This window comes from Patella vulgata, chromosome 5 (assembly GCF_932274485.2).
Source record: "Patella vulgata chromosome 5, xgPatVulg1.2, whole genome shotgun sequence".
In the NCBI taxonomy this organism is placed as follows: Eukaryota; Metazoa; Mollusca; class Gastropoda; family Patellidae; genus Patella; species Patella vulgata.
In genome coordinates, this window is record NC_065883.2 from 55,941,249 (window position 1) to 55,960,599 (window position 19,351).

Sequence of the window (19,351 nt, forward strand, 5' to 3'; positions counted from 1 at the left end):
TAACTGATTGATTTTATCGACTGGGCGAGGCCACATGAAAATGTCAAATACTGAAGCGACTAGATACTATGCTGTCATCAGTTTTATGCATCGGACACAGACTTAATTCAAGTTGTTTATATTAGTACGGCCATTGTTTTCAGTTGATGACGTCAGTCGTTGACCCTTAACCCTAGATGACGACCTTACTCGCAAAGAGAGGTCAACACGTTGTTTAGGGTATTGCTATTGGAAGGAAAATCTCAATAAAATTGTGACTTCAACTGTCAGATTTGAACTTGGGGGGAAAATAATCAAAATAGACAAAAAACGATGTAATCATATTTGAGTTAGTGCGTTTTTTATTTCAGTCAAACAAACTATTCCCAAATTTTAGCCCAACCATCGACCGAGTTTGTTGACTGGAAATTCTAGTGGTACTTAGGGGTAATTGAAAATTGATAAAACAATAACGACGTGACAATCCGGACTAAAACCTGTTGGCAATGAATACAAATTTAGAAGATCATATTTCGACATTTCAGCGAATGACTTGCGCAAGGGACAGTAGATAGAGAAACAATGGTATTTTATCGCATCCGGTTGTAGCCTTGCCTATTAGATTGGCATAGACTGTAAAGTAACTTTATGTATGATAAAGAAATATTAATGATGTGAAACCCTTTTCTTCAATCAGGTTTAGGAGAAGACAAAAAATGTCGACTTCACCGACTTCACCGACTTCAATTAGAAACAGAAAGATTAAGAAGAAAAAGCACACACCGGATGGCGAAGAGGGTGTTAATTCGTTAACTGATACTCTACCAAATAATGAGCAGCCTGATGATGGAACCACTTCTACCGTACCCCCCAGTCAAACAATTACTGCACCGGTCAATCAACAAGTAAATCAACCGTCTCAGACTCAACAAACCAGTGTCGGTCCCAAACAGCAAGTTACATACACAGAAGAGAAAGTCATCATATTTGAGATACCACAAAAATGGTTTATCCTGCTAATGGTTTTATTAGTAGCATTCTTTGGATGTGTGTCGGTCTTAATTGTGGTAGGGCGAACGGATCCCACAATAGTTGCAGATGATCTGGCTCACAATATCGGCCCCGATGGAGTGCTATTATTTCAACAACATGATAGAGATGGAGATGGGTATCTTTCTATAGAAGAATTTGAACCATTAGTCTACAGATTATTAGAGACCAATGTATGTATACAAAAGATGTATTAAGAAATAGGCCATATCCCCTCTGTCTGAACATGCATTACCATATATACTATTCAAAAAAAGTAGGGGATATTTGATTTTGGGGGCATAATACTAAAATATGCAAATGACTACGAAAAAAGTCACTATAGAACCTAACAGAAGAAACATTTCCAGTTACATGTGACGCCCAAATGCACCAATAGCTACCGCATGGAATGCAGGTGATGCTTGGGATCATCATGGGGGTCCAGCCCAAGATTTGCATGACTCTGACTTTGAATGTTACAGTCATTGTGGCATTGAATTCCAGGGTGGAAACATCAGTTTAATTGTTTTAGTGACCAGAAAACAAATTTTGATATGCGTCGGCTTACCCAAAATGAAAGGTTACGTGCCCTTGGCATGCTACAGATCGGCACAACACAGGCGGTTGTGGCGCGGACGATGAATGTTTCTCAGTCTGTCATAAGCAGGCTATGGTCCAGATACCGTGATACACAATCTGTACAGGACAGACCACGCTCAGGTCGACCAAGGGCGACAACTCAAGCCCAGGATCGATTTATCCGTACCTTGGCCTTGAGAAATCGTGTCATCACAGCAAATCAGATCAGCGCTCGTCTTCAAACAGACACTGGTGTGAGAGTGAGTGGCCAGACGATTCGGAATCGACTGCATAGGGGTCACCTTCGCGCCCGACGTCCTCGCGTGATCCCTTGTTTGAGAGATCATCACATTCAGGCAAGACGTCGTTGGTGTAGGGATCGTCAACACTGGGATAATCGACGCTGGAGCAATGTTATGTTTTCAGATGAGTCAAGGTTCACTGTTGATTTTTTGGACAGACGTAGGAGGGTGTGGCGTCGTCGAAACGAGCGCTTCCAAGACGTTAACGTCATCAGACATGATCGATTTGGGGGTGGTTCTGTTATGGTGTGGGGAGGCATCACTGTTGCTGGAAGAACGGCTTTACATGTTGTTGCAGGGCGTGTTACAGGCCAGTACTACCGGGACAACATCTTGGCAGTCCATGTTGTGCCGTTCGCACGATGTCATGGCCGCCGTTTCATCTTCCAGGATGACAACGCAAGAATGTCACAGGGCCAGGATCGTTACAGGTTACCTCCAACAACAGAACATCACCACATTACCTTGGCCAGCACTGAGTCCCACCTCTCCCCCATCGAGCATGTCTGGGACATGCTTGGACAGAGGTTACGTCAACGTCAACAACGTCCTGCCAATGTCCAAGAACTTGCTGCTGCGTTGCAACAGGAATGGGACAATCTGGACCAAAATGACCTTAGACGTCTCATTAGGAGTATGCCACGTCGGATCAATGCTTGTTTGGCAAACAGAGGAGGATTTACCCGTTACTGACTTGGTTGTGATGCTGTGGTAACTTTGCTGTTTGACCCCGGGTATCATTTTACCCTTATAATGGTCAGTCTGTGCCTTACTTAGTCTAACGATCATTTGGAATAAATCGATGAATGTGAACTTCATTTCATTTTGTCATTTGTTTCTACGTCAGTTTCATTAGGTGACTTTAATAACACTTAAAAATCAAATATCCCCTACTTTTTTTGAATAGTATATTTCATTAATTAACCTACTTCTGAGGCCTGTGTCCCAAAAAACAGCTAAAATGTCCCACAATTGCTCACATGCAAGATTTCTATACAGTAATTATAATATGCGTGAATGATATGATAATCTGTTTTAGTATTACATTACCTTTTTTCAAAGATTCGTACAAATATTTTTAGACCTACATGTATACTTAATCTACAACTTGTAATTCTGTTTCTCAAACATTCTGCATCAACACGATTCGTAGGTTTACGTGTGTAGCACTCATACACCTGTAAGTTTTATGTGTAAAGTACTGTAGGCGTAAAGAAAAAATTCTGCCTTAAATATTTACGTATAAACTTAATACTTACATGTAGTTTAGAGAAACAGACTTGATTTATGTGGGCAAGAAGTGGATACTATTAAGAAATAGCAGATTATTAGAACTAGAAGTTATGAAGTCGAACAAAGAGTACCCTTTTAAATCTTGAAGTTTTAGTTGCATATCTTTCAATGTCTGTTGTCTTTGCTTCATCATAAATATAAATCACAAGATATCACTACAAAATCAGAGTATTTCAGTACCATATTTCTTGACTCAGATTGTTGGGAATGGCGTTTCCGGGCTTCTAGTTTTCAAAAATTTTCATAGAAGGGCCCCCTACCCCCCATCGCGATCTTATGCATTAACCACTCGTAGGGGATTTGCTGGCTCAAATATAAGATCATATCGGGTAGTAATAGTTATTGTTGACTGTTGAAATACATGTACATTGAAGGGTTTTAATTAAACAGGTGCAAGGCAATGGGACCGGTCTCCTGATGACCTAATTTCATATTTTAATCGAAGATATTAAGGCCTGCTAAAGGTTCACTATACATGTATATTGAGAAGCTATTCATTTTTTTATTATAATGTTTACCATTCTTAAATATTCATTTATTTTGGGTAGTTATTGGCTTAATTCACGAATGAAAGTACAAGAAGAGCACATTTTTTTATAAAGAATACATCAGTGAATTTACATCGTAGCAGACATATTTTTGGTTTCATTATGTATGTTTTTGTAAGGGAAGTATTGTAGGCTTAAAACACCTGCCTTTCAGATGTACGCTAGACTTTTGATTGAGTCAGGAAACATATAATTTTCAAATCATATATTATCTTCAGATAGTTATATCTCTATACATGTATTAGTATTACTACATGCAAATACTTTTAAAAAGCTGAAGATTTCACAGGTACATGTATATACATGTATGCGTGGAATATTGAAATGTTGAAAACTGCCAAAGCAGAAAAGAGAAGGTCAAGGGCACACCCCCACCCACTCCTATCTAGAATTCTGACTGAAAAAGTCCCATTGTAATTCATTATTTTAAAACCTGATTCTTTTCTCAGATCACTGAAAGTGGCATTTCCTGGCTTCTAGTCTTCAAAATTTTCCAGGGACGGCTACCTGGACACCCTGTTGTGCGCTTTGTAGCATACGGCTTTGCCATCCGTGCACCGCCCTATCCATAGTCTCTGGATCCACCCTTGAAGGTTTCCAAATTTTATGATAAAGCATAGAATAACCGAGACCGTGCACAGATTTTTGTCAAACATTTTTTAAATCAAATTTTATGATGTTTTTATCAAATTTTATGATACTTTTATGTCAAGGACTGTACAATAAAAACATTTATATTTTCATAAAACTTTATCATTTCTTATAAAATTTCACCATTTCTCATAAAATTTCACCATTTCTCATAAAATTGTCATAAAAATAAAATGAAAAAAAAAAAAACTTGTATGGATTTACTTCTTCTGAATTTTAATAACATGCTACGTTTCTATATGCATACAGGTATTGTTATCAAGTAAATAATAATTTGTTAACAAAAATGTGGTGCAATGTATATATAACAATTGGAAACCATTTAGCAGATAAAACAATCACTATAAGGAATTAACAAGATGAAAGATATATTATATTGATAACAATTAGAAACCATTTAGCCATTAAGACAACAATGATGAAAGAGATTAACAACATCATAAAGGCATACACTTTGACTTAACAATATGGGAAAACAGGATTCTCTGAAGTATTCAGAAGTAGTAAATCCATACAAGTGTTTTATTTTGTGAAATCTATTTCTTTATGTCTTATAATATAAGGATCATAAAATGAGACGAAAATTTTTTCATTTTCAAAATATAAATGATTAAAATTAACCATAAATCATTACTCCCAATAATAAATTTCTATACTAATAAATCCAGATGTGAATAAGGAAATTATCCAGGAATTTTATGACCCCCCGCTAGCTGCTCTCTTCTTTTTATATTTGACAGTGTTCAGTCAATCTTTATATCTATGCAATTCATTTTCTTGTATTCATCCTGGGTTTGCAAATGTATTTGACAAGGAGTAGGGCTGTGTAACCCAATATTTCACTTTCTCTCTACATGTATATACCTGGGCCCTGTTTCTCGAAATCTTAACTAAAAATAAAATCCAAATTTTAGTAGATACTTCAATTTTGATTGGCTAAACACTAAAATCTCTCTAATATTATCCAATCAAATTACTAAAATTTGTATTTTATCGTCTTAGTTAAAATTCCGTGAAACAGCCCCCGGAATTACACTGTATATATGTAAAAACTTGTCAGTTTCTGTGATCCAATAATGTTTATTTTGGATAAGTACATGTGTAGACATTTAAAACTTTGTGTAAATTATAGGCAATATCAAATTCCATTCTTTGTGTATATTGTACATTAGGAAGAACATACATGTATTGTCGGGTTACATACATGTATTGAACTACATGTACATGAGTCCATCTTTGCCTACATAACCAGGATATGATTTTAAGTGCTACCAATACATTCATGCATTTCTCGAGTGTTTCCTCCATAAATCAGTGACATTATACCCTCAAGAGTCAAAGCAGTAAAAGATATAAAGAGACTTATTAGGTCATATGATACATGACACATGTAATTACTGTCGTTGCAGATGCAAGGATGATGTAATTATTCAATAATGGGATATATGCCACTGCTTTGATAGAGTAGTGTTGTTATAGGTTGCATTAATTCTTATTAAGCTCTTAAGTTAGTACCCTTGGTTAAATAATTTATTCTTCCGAGTCACTCACTGCTAAATAAACATACCATTATTAGTTGAATGGTTTGCTTTTATGCTAGAGATTGATGATATTGTCATTTTATTTAATAATAAATAATTTTGTTTTTTTTATTTTCAGCTATCTGGACCTATTTATGATGTACCTATTGAAGAAAATGATAGTATTGTTACTCTTAGAACTTACTTTGAACCGATAAGGATAGAAACAATGTCAAAAGACATGAATGAAGTTGTAAGTATTGATGATTAAAAGCACATATAAATGGATGAAAAATATGAAATAATGTCTGAATGAATGTAATCTTTAAAACATATCTTCCAAGTAAAAAGAGAATCCCAAAAGGGTAGGGACTACTCCTTATGGCTGTCATGACTCAAATGTCGTCAATTAATTGTCAAATGATTAGATAATACAAGGGCACAAATTCGAAATTTAACAATTTGATTTGTTGTTTTATTACTCACTTAATAATAAAGCAGGAGTTTAATGGTATACATTGTAATGCTTCATTTCAGGTCTTTACGAACCTTTATCAAACATTAAATTTGTGCTTTATTTCACCAAAGTCTATTGTACTTCTGTTGAGAGTGGACTATATACATTCTTTATAATTATGTCAATCTGATTAAAATACACATCTATATTTCATTCCGGTTTTTTTATACTTTCGATGACCTACACTACATGAAGATCAAGATCTGACAAGTTGTACTCGAAGGCCGTGTCAGGGGTCATACGAGCGGCTTTTGACCCTCGGATGTCAGATATTGATTAATCAATCATCAGCGTTGGCGTTTCTAGTGGTTTACCCGCAGTTCCGTGCATGGCACACAAAGAAGTCACTGTGACAGACTATTTCATTGGCTTATCCCTCATTTCAACCAAAACGCCGGTAATATAGCAACTCTTCAAGATCCTAGTGTAGTTACTAGTAAAGACAAGTAAAACGAAATTTTGAATTATAAAAAAACAAAATGAAATAAGATCTGTGTTTTAATCAGATTGTAATTATGTCTACTATCTCTGCCTGCATCATTTTATTATTCAACAGTTACACAGATTTAATTGGTTTGTCCAACCTCTCTGAATCTTTCGAGGCGACGTTGCCTAACATTACTTATTTAGATGGCTTATAAAGGCTGTTTGTAATATGTACATCCCAAACTTAGGCTGCCATTCTACAGTTAGCTCCGCCTGGTATGAAGTAGACGCTTTGCTGTGTGCAGTATGTAATATGTACAGTGTGACAATAAAAGAACACTTGATTATAATTTTGTTATAAAATGGGGCTTGCTCCATTTATGTAAATGCAATAAATTTTGATAATGTTTAAGAAAAGCTGTAAAATTATTACTTGTTCATGTTCATGTATTGATATTACGGTATTAGATTCACTGCATGTACATGTAAACCTATGGACACAGTTTTAATGGTATTTGTGATGTATGACATGTAAGCATTGAATTGATTTACATTCAAATGTCCTCTGACATGTTTGAGTTATTGTTGAACATTTGATATATAATATTTAAATCTCAATCAACAAAGAATTATAAATTTGATCTCTCCTATCTACTTGACTCGTCCTAGTTTACCAGTGGCACAAAATACTTTGCTCTAATCTAAGTACATACAGTAAATGTTGGTTAGGGTTGTGATTTTCAGTAATTTGGACAGTCTACCATATGATTTGATTTTCTCTAATCATAAGATTCCAGTATAGATATCAGAGCAGTGGCATGAAATATTTTTTTTCAAATGAGAATTTTTTTTGTTGGTCTTAATGCAAAGGCAAAAATAATGCTTTTTCCATTTTTATCATCAATGAACTGAGGATAAAAATTATATGAGATTAATTGAAGGCCAGTGTTGTATTAATTGGTTGATTAACTAGATTAAAATCATAATACATTCTAATGAATGAGTATGGATACGATTTAGTAAATTTAATTATTAAAATTAATGACATTAAACTGAAATAATTTTTTTAATTGTCCCCCGCCTTTCGAAGAAAGCAGGGGACTATTAAAATGGGTTCGTCCGTCTGTCTGTCCGTCTGTCTGTCCGTCTGTCCGTCCGTCTGTCTGTCCGTCTGTCTGTCCGTCACACATTTTGGGACACAATAACTCTCTTCCTAATTGAGCTAGAATGTTCAAACTTGGTGTATGTGTTTATTAGGTCAATGCCTTGATGGAGTTCGAAGATGAGCATTTTCTGATTAGAGTAACCAGAGATAAGCAATTTGATTGGTTAAAGCTTTGGGACACGATAACTTTAGTTCTAATTAAAGGAGCTAAATCACTAACATTTGTGACCTAGAAATTGACAAAAGTGGGTCGCAGCGCATATAATACTGTAATATGAATGTATATAAACTGATTTACATTCAAAGGTTTCCGTTTTTACTCCAATTTTAAATCAGTTATGTTCGGCGAAATAAGCCAGCAGTCTCAAGCGAGTGCAAATTTCTAGCGTCTGGTTATTCCAGTCTACATGTACATACGCCGTTTAATTTGGTGCAATGTGTCTAGCCTCGTCCCTCGAGTCTCTTGATACAACTGGGGCGAAGCGCATTATGGTACACGATTCGTGTACCAATGGTAAATTGTTTATTTTGTCTTAAATATTGGATATCAAAAGCCCATCTTTTTCCGGTAAGATCACAACATGAATGTTGATTTAATTTGACAAATAAATCGTGTTTTCAATGTTGAAGATTTTGGATGATATTGAGTTAGAGACTTAGCTACTTTAAGTGAGGGTGATGAAACTTGGTGTATAGTTTCATTACAATTGACATCAATACATGTACCTTGACTAAAATGAGCATTCTCTGTTCAGGGTAAGCAGAGCGATAAGCAATTTGATTGGTCGAGACTTTGGAACACAATAACTCTACTTCTAATTGAGCTAGAATGTTCAAACTTGGTGTGGGGATCACAGGACTAAGTAGGTAAGACGCTGGCCCGCTAGTCTGGAGGTCGGGTGTTCGATCCCTGCATTGGCCGAGAAAGTTCATCCAGATTTTCCGGCGTGGTTTCCCCTTGACAGGGCCTGACAAGGACAGCTGTCTAGTCGTTCGGATGGGACGAAAAACCGAGGTCCCGTGTAGATATTGGCAGGTGGAATTCGGTATAAGAGTAGGCCGTAGCGCCGCTGCCCGAGCAAAATTTCCCTCATAGCACACTGTATGTTGTATGCCCGTCTTCATTAGCCCAGTTTAGGAGCAGAACAGTAGGACGTTAAACCCGATTTCATTTCATTTCATTTTCAAACTTGGTGTAAGTGTCTATTAAGTGAATGCCGTGACAGAGTGTGATCATGCACATTTTCCACTTGGGCTAAGCCGAGATAAGCAATTTGATTGGTTGAAACCATGGAACACGATAACTCTAATTGGGTTAGAGTGATGAAACTCTGAGTATAGATTCATTATATCAATACCTTGACTAAGTTCAATGATGAGAATTTTCTGCTTGATTCTAACTGATGGAGAGTGATGAAACTTATTGTATAGTTTCACTACCAGGTACTGCAAGACCTTGACTGAGTTTGAATGTGAACATTTTATGATTAGACTAAGTATAGATAATTAATTTGATTACTCAGTACTTTTGAAAAAAGATAAATGTTCAGTTAATTAATATGTGTCATCTATGTATTTTTGGATTTCAGTGGGGAACATCAGCCTCACTGTTGGCTTGTTTTTTTTGACTGGTGAAGATATCCAAAGTGCTAATACCTCATTCCATTTTTGTTACAATTAATATTGTGATATTTTTTCCTTTTTTTTCCTAGTTACCTGGTAGCATGAATTCTTTAGATGGCTTAGAGAAATGGAAGAATGCCTCATTGCAATGGGTGAATTTTGGTGCCTCCCATTTTGCTGGATTTCTGCCAAAAGATGTAGACAATATTGTATTAGGAAAAAGTTATTATATAATAGAAGTGCAACAAGGTTTTTTCGAGGGCTTATCACTCTCAAGCAATAGATATTACCCACCAAGGGTATCGAACAATGAAAGCATACTTATTCATCGACTACTCACCTTATTTCATCCACGACCCTTTGTCATATCCAGATTTGCTTCACAAGGCAGTGTTGCATGTGTTCGAGCTTATAATGATAAATACATAGAAATCATTTTCAGGTAAGAAACTTTTATGCCATCTAGAGAACAAAACGGCTAAATTTGACATATTAGTATTACCTTCATGACTATTACACCATGTACACCTGTATCACCTGTACATGTAGTAGTGAACTACAAATTTTTAAACAGGATAGTGCATAAATTTATCCTACTGCTGGGCTACACATTATTAAAGAAATAAGTGTGGTCTGTTGTCCATACAATATTTCAAAACAGGATATGGCTCGAATATATTTAAATGTCCAATCACTACCTGGATTTATTTCACTACACAGCAAACTGCTGATTTTTCCATGTCAACCAAATCATGAAATAAACTGGTAGTTCAGATAAAATAAGGATAAAAAAAAAAGTTATGACTTAATTTGGAATATGTTATTATAAAACCTCTATTCATTGTCAAAAAATTGCTCCGACTGGCCTAATGAAGACAGGCATACGCCATACAGTGTGCTATGAGGGAAATTTTGCCCGGGCAGCGGCACCATGGCCTACTCCTATATAGAATTCCAACTGCCAAGGGATCTTTAATGCGCACAGCAATGTATACATGTGACCTCGGTTTTTAGTCCCATCCAACTGGCTAGACAGCTGTCCTTGTCAGGCCCTCCGTCCTGCACCACTGATGAGGGATCAAACATGCGACCTCCAGGCTAGGGAGCCAGTGTCTTACCCACTTAGCCACCATGGCTCCCAGTAAGCATGAAAATATAGCAACTTTTATGATATATCCTTACAAAATTCCAGTGAACATAGCATTATTTATAATCCTGACAACCTTTGATCTTTAACTTACATTATTTGTAGATCCTGTTACTTAGGCTCAATTCTGATAATTACCACCCATACCTACATCTTCATGATGAATATAATGATATTGATGTATATAAATAATACATGTAGATAGTTTTTGTATTAACTATATGGAGTTATTGGATTATATTTTTCAGAATTCATGCAGAATTTCAATTAAATGAACCCCCATACCATCCATTTTGGTTCACCCCTGCTCAATTTACAGGCAATCTTATTATAACCAGGGATGCCTCTGAAGTTTTTTATTTTAATATGTATGTACCTAATGACAAACGTCTCAATGTAGGTAAGTCAAAGTGATTTCCTGGTTAAATTTACGATCACCATCATTGGTTGTATTTATATTGAAATTAAGCACTGTAGTCTGAAACTATTGATTCTTGTAGCCAGTGCATATGCTTAAGTTAAACTGGTTATAAAACCCAGGCAATCGTTAAACAAGTCTAAAGGTGGGCCAAATAAAAATATAAAACTGGCCGGGTTTCAGTGCCCTGGTTGTACGTGACAAGGAGTAGGGTCGTCTGTCCAACCTCGTGGGTTTTCTCCGGGTCCTCTGGTTTCCTCCCACTGCTAAAGACCCCTTCGTGCAAGCGAATTATTGAAATAAAATTAAACCATGTGTTAGTCCCGAAATGACCTAGTTTGTGTCGAGTGGATGTTAAACCCCATTTCTCTCTCTCTCAAAATAGTTTAACTTATTTGGATTATATTACATGTGAACGCAACCCTACCCTGTCTTTTTTAAAAAAACAAAACAGCATTTTTAAACTAGTTTGAAATACAGTGGACTCTGTCACATCTGACATCTGAATACTACGACATTCTGTGAAATCCGACATCATTTTCATGTCCCGATTTATTTCCTTATTACTTCAGCCAAAAAAGCTTTGAGTAATCCGTATTCTGAATATTCCGAATTACGAATTCAATCAGCAGTCCCGTCACACAATTTCCATTGAATCAACATTGTACAATCCGGCCTTCAATCGGTGGGTGTGAAGTCACAAAAGATTAACAAACAATCACTAATCAATTATCTGTGGGATTAAAACTCGCTCGTGTATGTCTTTGTTGATTACTTTGATAATTTTATAATCTCTTGAAAGACAGTTGTTACAAATGCTCAAGAATACCCACGAATTTTCCCACGTATTCACAGTCATAAAAATATTCCTAGCACCTATTGGAAACATTCATTGCGCATGCTGATTGAACCTGAATAACTGAGTTTGTTCACCCTACAGGTCTCTCCGAACTGTGTGACGACGACCTGGACATAGAACGACAGATTATCAATGAACACGTGACAGCAAAGACAAGTGTGCAATCAACTGAAGGCAATGAAGAAGATAAATTAACAACAAATTTAAAGGAAATAACGTTCTGGGGATTCAAAGCTACATCCGACATATTGTAACGATCCCGTAGGATGTCAGATTTGACAGAGTCCACTGTATAAGCATCTTTAAACTAGTTTAATTATACTGAGCGCCATGGAAAACCATCACTTTTTTTTCCCAAATATTTTATTACTAGGTGGTTTTGTATGCATAATATTATGCAATACTATGAACTATTGTTTCACACAATGCTCCCAAACGCAAAAAATATCGGCCCGTGTGCACAAAAAAAAATTGCACGAGATGCACATGAAAAACCCAATATTCACGTGCAGCATTGTGTGTGAGCTCTTTAAAAGCATGTTTTCAACTTAATGTGCAGTACATGAACTGTGAAACGTCAATCTGTCATAATTTGTTGTTGGACGTGTGAAGGAATCGAGCTAGGGATGCCGAGACTTACTGAAAATCATCGGAATGAAGCCATGGGAATGTCCAGGGCTGGCATGTCTACATGTGCTATTGCCAGACACTTCAATTGTCATCAGTCCACTATTGTAAGGCTGGTGGAACGTGTTCGAGGTACTGCATCAACACGTGACCGTCAACGTCCTGGTCCACAACTCTTTACAACCCAGGCTGAAGACCGCTACATCGGGGTCACTCATCTGCGTGACAGATTCCGCCCAGCGACTCGAACAGGTGCAGCAGTCTTTGGAAGACAAGGACCAGTAAGTGCCAACACCGTAAGACGTCGTCTAAGAGAAGTAGGACTCTGTGCACTACGACCTTATGTTGGAGCTATCCCCAGGGATCATCACTGTCAGCGGCGTTTGATATGGGCTCAGAGTAGACTGGCAAAGCCTGCTCTTCAGTGATGAGAGTCGCTTTCATCTTTATCACGCTGATGGCCGTCAACGTGTGTGGAGACGTCTTGGGGAACGTCTTGCAGGCTGCTGCGTCTTCGAAACTAATCGATGGGGTGGGGGAAGTGTAATGGTGTGGGGAGGCTTCACATTTCATCACCGGACCGCCCTACACATTTGCAGGGGTCGCGTTAATGCTGTAGCCTACCGTGATGATGGCCCATCGAGGACACACGCTACTGACATGTGTCGTACTTTTGGTTTTGACCCCTCTGACTTTGTACCCTTGATTACAGATTAAACATCCGTAAGTGTACAAATGTGTTGTTATTGATGTGTTCCCATTTGAATATTGTTCACAATAAGAAGCAAAATAAATAAGATATGTTTACAGGATCATTTTGTTATACAAAAAACTAAGTGATGCCTTTTCCATGGCGCTCAGTATATAAGCATCTTTAAACTAGTTTAAATATAAGCATCTTTAAACTAGTTTTATATAAGCATTTGAACAGCCTATTATTATGTGATTTTTCAAAACAAGTTATTTCTCATTAATATTTGGCACGGGATAACCCTTGCATGGTGAGGCTTACTTGTTGGAAAATCACTAAACAATCTAATAGGGGGGGGGGGGGGGGATATTTATATGTGGATGTTCTTTTTTAAAAAAAAAACAAGACTTACTTCTGAGCTTGCTTGAAATTGGTTAGATATGATATTTTGAATAAAATATGGCACATGATATAAACGAACACAGAGGTATAGAATGCATGTCGTACGTAACTAACGTACGAAATTAATTGGTGGCTAGCTTTTTTTTCGCACGTATATAGTGAATGGCCATTTTGCTCAGTAATCCCAGCCAGAATTTGGCTATTTTCTAAATTTGCGTTAAAGTTTAAAATATTTGTTTTAGGACTGAAACACATTTTCTATTAGTCAATCCCAACGCTAAAAACATCAACAGAATTGATTGTGTATATCTGAAATAGACCCGACCGACGCACAAAATAGTGCAATATGGCGGCCTCTTTAAACAACCCTCGTAGACGCTGTCATTGAAGACAACGTCAATTCTATGAGTTGTAGATGTTATTTTTGTGAAAAATCATTGGAAGAAGAGAGAAAAAGTTGGGACTGTACGAATTATATAGTCTTTATGGGTGCAACGGACACAATGCTGAAAATAATCCTATTGTTTACAATGTTACGAGTTGTTGACCATTGACGTCAATGTCATGACCTGTGATGTGTAGATCACGTGATATGGATATCATGGCTATTTACTGTGTCTGAGATACTTCTCCGCAGGTAGCGTGTCTCAGATGTTCAGAATGGAATGCATGTCTGAATGTTGTACAATCTGTGTGGCTTGTAGTGTAAGGGGAGATAATCTTGCTCTAGGAACACATGAAGGATTTATCTTCCTTGGAAAGTTTGCAATATTTACAATTTTTCTTCTACTATGGTATTTAAATCAATAGAGATACACAACCAACCCATATTTGACTTTAAAAAATAATCTATCTCTGTTGTAGATATGGAATGGTTAAATGGACCAAAAGAGAGTGAAAACATGGAAGTAGATATAGGTTATATGCCACTAATGCAGATTAACACCTCTCAGCCTTCTGTAGCTTTTAAAGATTTAAAAGAATATGAACTGTTGGAACCATTACCAGAAAAGCCAGATCATAAAAAAGCAGCAGAAAATGTAGAATGGAATACAGAGATTTCTTTAGAAGACGCTAAAAGAAGTTTAGAAGTCACCCTTTATCCATTTAAACAGGTGTGAAAATTACTATGTTCATAGAAAAATTGATATATGTGGCTTGTTTATTATATCAAAACATGATATTCTTGAGCTTCGACTAAGGACATATGAGCATAATAAAGATATACCATACTTTCATCTCAAAGTGAAAAAGTTTGGGTGGGTTATCTTTAAACTGTACTAGCCTGGAGGTCGGGTGTTCAATCCCTGCATTGGCCGCGAAAGTTCATCCAGATTTTCCAGCGTGGTTTCCCCTTGTCAGTGATGCAGGACGGAGGGCCTGACAAAGACACATTGGCGTGCACGTAAAAGATCCCTTGGCAGTTGGAATTCGATATAAGAGTAGGCCGTAGTGCCGCTGCCCGGGCAAAATTTCCCTCATAGCACACTGTATGGCGTATGCCCGTCTTCATTAGCCCAGTTTAGGAGCAGAACAGAAGGACGTTAAACCCCATTTCATTTCATTTCTTTAAACTGTATTTTTAAATTTTCAGGTTCCATATTTCAATTTCACTAATGCCTTTGAAAAAGCCAATGAAGAACATAAATTGGTGCATTCTGTATTATTATGGGGTGCGTTAGATGACCAAAGCTGCTGAGGTTCGGGGCGGACCTTAAGGGATACAACCCTTCAGAGTCCGCCCGTAATCTCATTGTTGTCAGAGCAGTTTATTAGCTCCTGGTCTCTGGTGGCTGACCTCAAGGTAAATTTATTTCCAAATCCAGTGTTGCTATTGTAACATATAAATGAGAATACTTGCCTCAATATGATGAAAAATTTAAATAAATAATTGATGCTGTCAAAATTTGACCTAAATGCATAATAAAGTAATAGTCCTTAATTCTCAATTTCTTCATTATAATATACATGTACATACTGTACCAAATATGAAAATCAAAATTGTCCTTAAATTTTTGTAAAAAATGGGTTGTTACAAAGTTATTTTAGAATTTACATCTTAGTTCAACTGTTTGCTTTCCTGTAATGAACAAACAAACTTTCTTGTTTATATATAAGATTACAGATCAACAATTTCAATAAGATGATTATTCTTTCTATTGTGTAGGAACTTGAGAAAGATGACAGTCAACCAGCCTATTCAGGGTATGCTAAAGAATTCCTGGCTAACTATGAGTTTCCAGTGATGATGATTGTAGCCCATCCTAATGGTACCATATTGAATAAAGTTAATGCTAATTCTTTCTTAGATATGGATTCGTCATTTTTGGAATCGGCGTAAGTGATCATAAATGTTTAGTTCTTCATTACTAGCAATAAAGTCATGTATAGGAAGAAATTTTTGAATTGTTAAAGAAACTGCCATGGAAAACAGAGATGTAAATATAAAAATTAATGTAGCATTAAATAATCCCTATTGTTTATTTCTTGCTGTGTTCTGTTCTGTCATCCATTAGTTCAGAAAACCTTTAATTGAAATTATTAATGCAATTCTCCACATTTAACATTTGGTTGTTTTGTTCTATTTTCTGTGGAGTGAAAACAAACATTTAATATTATTTAACAAGAAGTTTATTTTGTTTCCTTTGTATTTCAGGTTACAAGATGCCTCCTCTGTTAATTATATCAAATTTTTAAAAGAGGGTATTTTAAATGCAGGCAGTTTCTTCAATGATGGAGGTTAAATTCCCATTAAAATGAATGCAAGAAAATTTGCTATTTAAATTCCATGTGTATGAATATTTCATATGCTGTTACATAATATACAATTTTAGGATTTTAAACCAGATGATTTATCATTTTAAATAATATTAGAAAATTTTGTTAATAGATAAATATGTAAATTTTAAGAATTGTTATGCTTCTTTTTGGCAATTTTAGATGTATGTATTTATTAGATTTATTTATATACTGCTGGCAAGTTACCGTATTGTTATGTGTGTATAGGGTTTTCTCTTACACACAAATCATATCATAAAAACCAATGTGTTTTTTCTATTCCAGATATATTTGTTTGTGTCTATATAAATGTAGGTTCAATTTATATGATTCAGGCTGGCAGGAATGCTATAGGCTCACTTTTCAAGTAATCAATTTTAGATAACATGTTTATAATGTTGTTGTGTTCAAGCACAAACTTGGTTTGCCATGTTATCCAAACCTGTCTAAGAACCTTAGATGTGATTGCTGCTTATTTCAGTCATATGTTAATTTAATCGCTTTCTTAAACATTTCATAATATATATCTGTGATATGCAAAGTTATATATTTAATAAGTTTTTCTATTTTTGGTATTTATTGTTTATTAGTATAAAATACTAAAAGTTTAAACACATAAAAAAAAATTGTTATTAAAACCATGTAATGTTCCAACCTATGCTCTTTAAATTACAGGTAATGATTATACTTAATATTTCTAAAATAAATTAGAAAAAAAATAGGAGTTGTCTTAATTAATGTTTTTAAACTTTATTCTTATAATAGTTCATCTATTAAATAGTGACTAACCTAATATCTATACAAACTGTAATAAGTATGTAAGTTGCAGATTACTTATTTTACAACTAATATTTTGTCTTAAGAACAATTTATTGTTTTATATATGTGTGTATTTATGTTTAGGCTTGCATTTGTATTATAATGTTATTACTTTAAAGTTCTGATTAAAATCTAATAAACAGTGTTTGTTATAATGTGAGAATCCATGATGACAAAGTCAGAAAACACTGCTAGTGTATGACTTTGTTTGATATTTTATCTACATTGATGATAAACTTTATTTTTATTATATTTTCATCAGAAGGGATTTCAGTAACACCATTATTGATGTAATGTAACCATTATTATTAACTGCAATAAATGTAATTAACTTAATTAAAGCATAAACCATAATAGGTGTTTTCGTAAGATTATTGTTTTTTTTTTTTTGTATTAAGAGCGGTGTGAATCATATTATTATGAATGATTGATATAAATAAAATCAGTTTTTCAATAATATTTTATTTTGTTTTTATTATTGAACATTTAGGCCTTCATCCCTTGGATATCAAATTATTGATAAGACATACATGTTGATGGATTACAGGCAGTTGTTCCTGGAAGGTTGTACTATTTTACACAACAATGATATTTAAAACAGGCCCGTAAAAGACCCCCCCCCCCTAAAAAATTGTCGACCATAAAAACAATAGATATACATTGTCCATCAATTTTACAGCACCACTGAGAACACTTCCCACCTTCCACGTTGCTCTAAGCTAGTTACGGCCCTGATTCAAAAACGAAAAAAAGCACATTAAAAAATATGCACTTACGCATGCAGAATCAGTGGCAGTCTTAAACACTAACACTAACAGCATCTCTTTCCTAATCTCAGGGCAGTTCAAGAATCAGTAGGTTGTGGACTGGGTTTTACTTATTTGAAATGGTGGCCTTCAGCTGTCACATCACCTGTATTTCACAGATATTTTTAACTATCGGAAAAATTTAAATGATCAGTTGGTGTTGAATAGGTACTGATGTATCGGCTGTCATTTTTGTTATCTAAGCCAGTAATTTTGAATACAATCATAGATAATACCGTATTATCTATGATACAATGTAGTTGAAATCGCGAGGTTAAAAAAAAGTGAGTTGTTTCCCCTTAAGCACTGTTCGGTCCTTTAAGTTGAAAAAAATTACATTATGATACCATCCGGGAATTTAAAAAATAAAAGGCTGGGGCGCCTATTTTTATTGGTTAAAGATTTTTAATTAAAATCTGGACTTAAAAAACCTCAAAATATTATATTACAATTCGACTTCGTTTGAAGAATATTTATTATAGTTTTGTTATAAATTTGGATTAACCGCACCGGAAGTAATGCTGTCAATGTTTACTCCATGTTTTCTAATGTTTACGTGTAAGGTGATGCTCTGGCCCTAGCTTATAATATTTAAAAAGATTTAAGTTAACTATATATATATAGTTATGTTGGTGGAATGAGTTAGTGGTTTATTTTTTCTGAACCTTGTTTCATTTGTGAGAAAACGCCATTAGAAGAGACACTGTAGACAGAGGTAAAAATTAAAAACAGACCATATGATCATGTGTATATATTCATGATGACCAGTACAGTTTGAGTGATATCTATAACCCAGATTCTGACAGATGATTTACTACTATTAACTAAAACTGGTCTGCAAATATGTGAACGATTACTGTAAGAATGTCGCTAAAAGTCTTGAGATAATCTGATGCCTATGATTTTAGCTACGGTACTGTCTCACTCTCGGTCTGAACCGCCTCAGTCTGAACCGTGGTAAATTTTAAATGGATTTCTTCGATCATGAACAAACTTCTTAACTTTGTTTATTATAAACTTAACCTGTGTGTTTGAGATCAACTCCTGCTAAATAAAATCTATTGCACAATTAAATATTCCAACGAATAAAAAAGTTCTCTTGAAAAATTTGACTATTTACTTGGAATTTCGACTGAGTAGAAGACAACATGGCTTTCGTCACGTGTTGG

The 19,351-nt window shown here is 35.4% G+C and overlaps 2 protein-coding genes across 2 annotated transcripts in view; both read left to right on the forward strand.

Annotated features, from left to right (window-relative positions):
• The first annotated feature begins 493 nt into the window (after nucleotides 1-493).
• Nucleotides 494-17,829, forward strand: LOC126822035 (selenoprotein N-like). The gene is made up of 8 exons (XM_050550759.2): nucleotides 494-1,202; nucleotides 6,044-6,157; nucleotides 9,725-10,077; nucleotides 11,031-11,182; nucleotides 14,644-14,894; nucleotides 15,374-15,583; nucleotides 15,947-16,116; nucleotides 16,436-17,829. The coding sequence occupies exons 1-8, from the start codon at nucleotides 696-698 to the stop codon at nucleotides 16,521-16,523; spliced, it is 1,845 nt and encodes a 614-aa protein (XP_050406716.1). The 5' UTR covers nucleotides 494-695; the 3' UTR covers nucleotides 16,524-17,829.
• An 888-nt stretch (nucleotides 17,830-18,717) lies between these two features.
• LOC126822055 (tight junction-associated protein 1) overlaps nucleotides 18,718-19,351 on the forward strand; it is a 37,539-nt gene continuing 36,905 nt past the window's right edge. The window contains exon 1 of the mRNA XM_050550797.2: nucleotides 18,718-18,897. The gene's annotated coding sequence lies outside the window, so the exon portion shown is untranslated. The remainder of the gene's footprint in view (nucleotides 18,898-19,351) is intronic.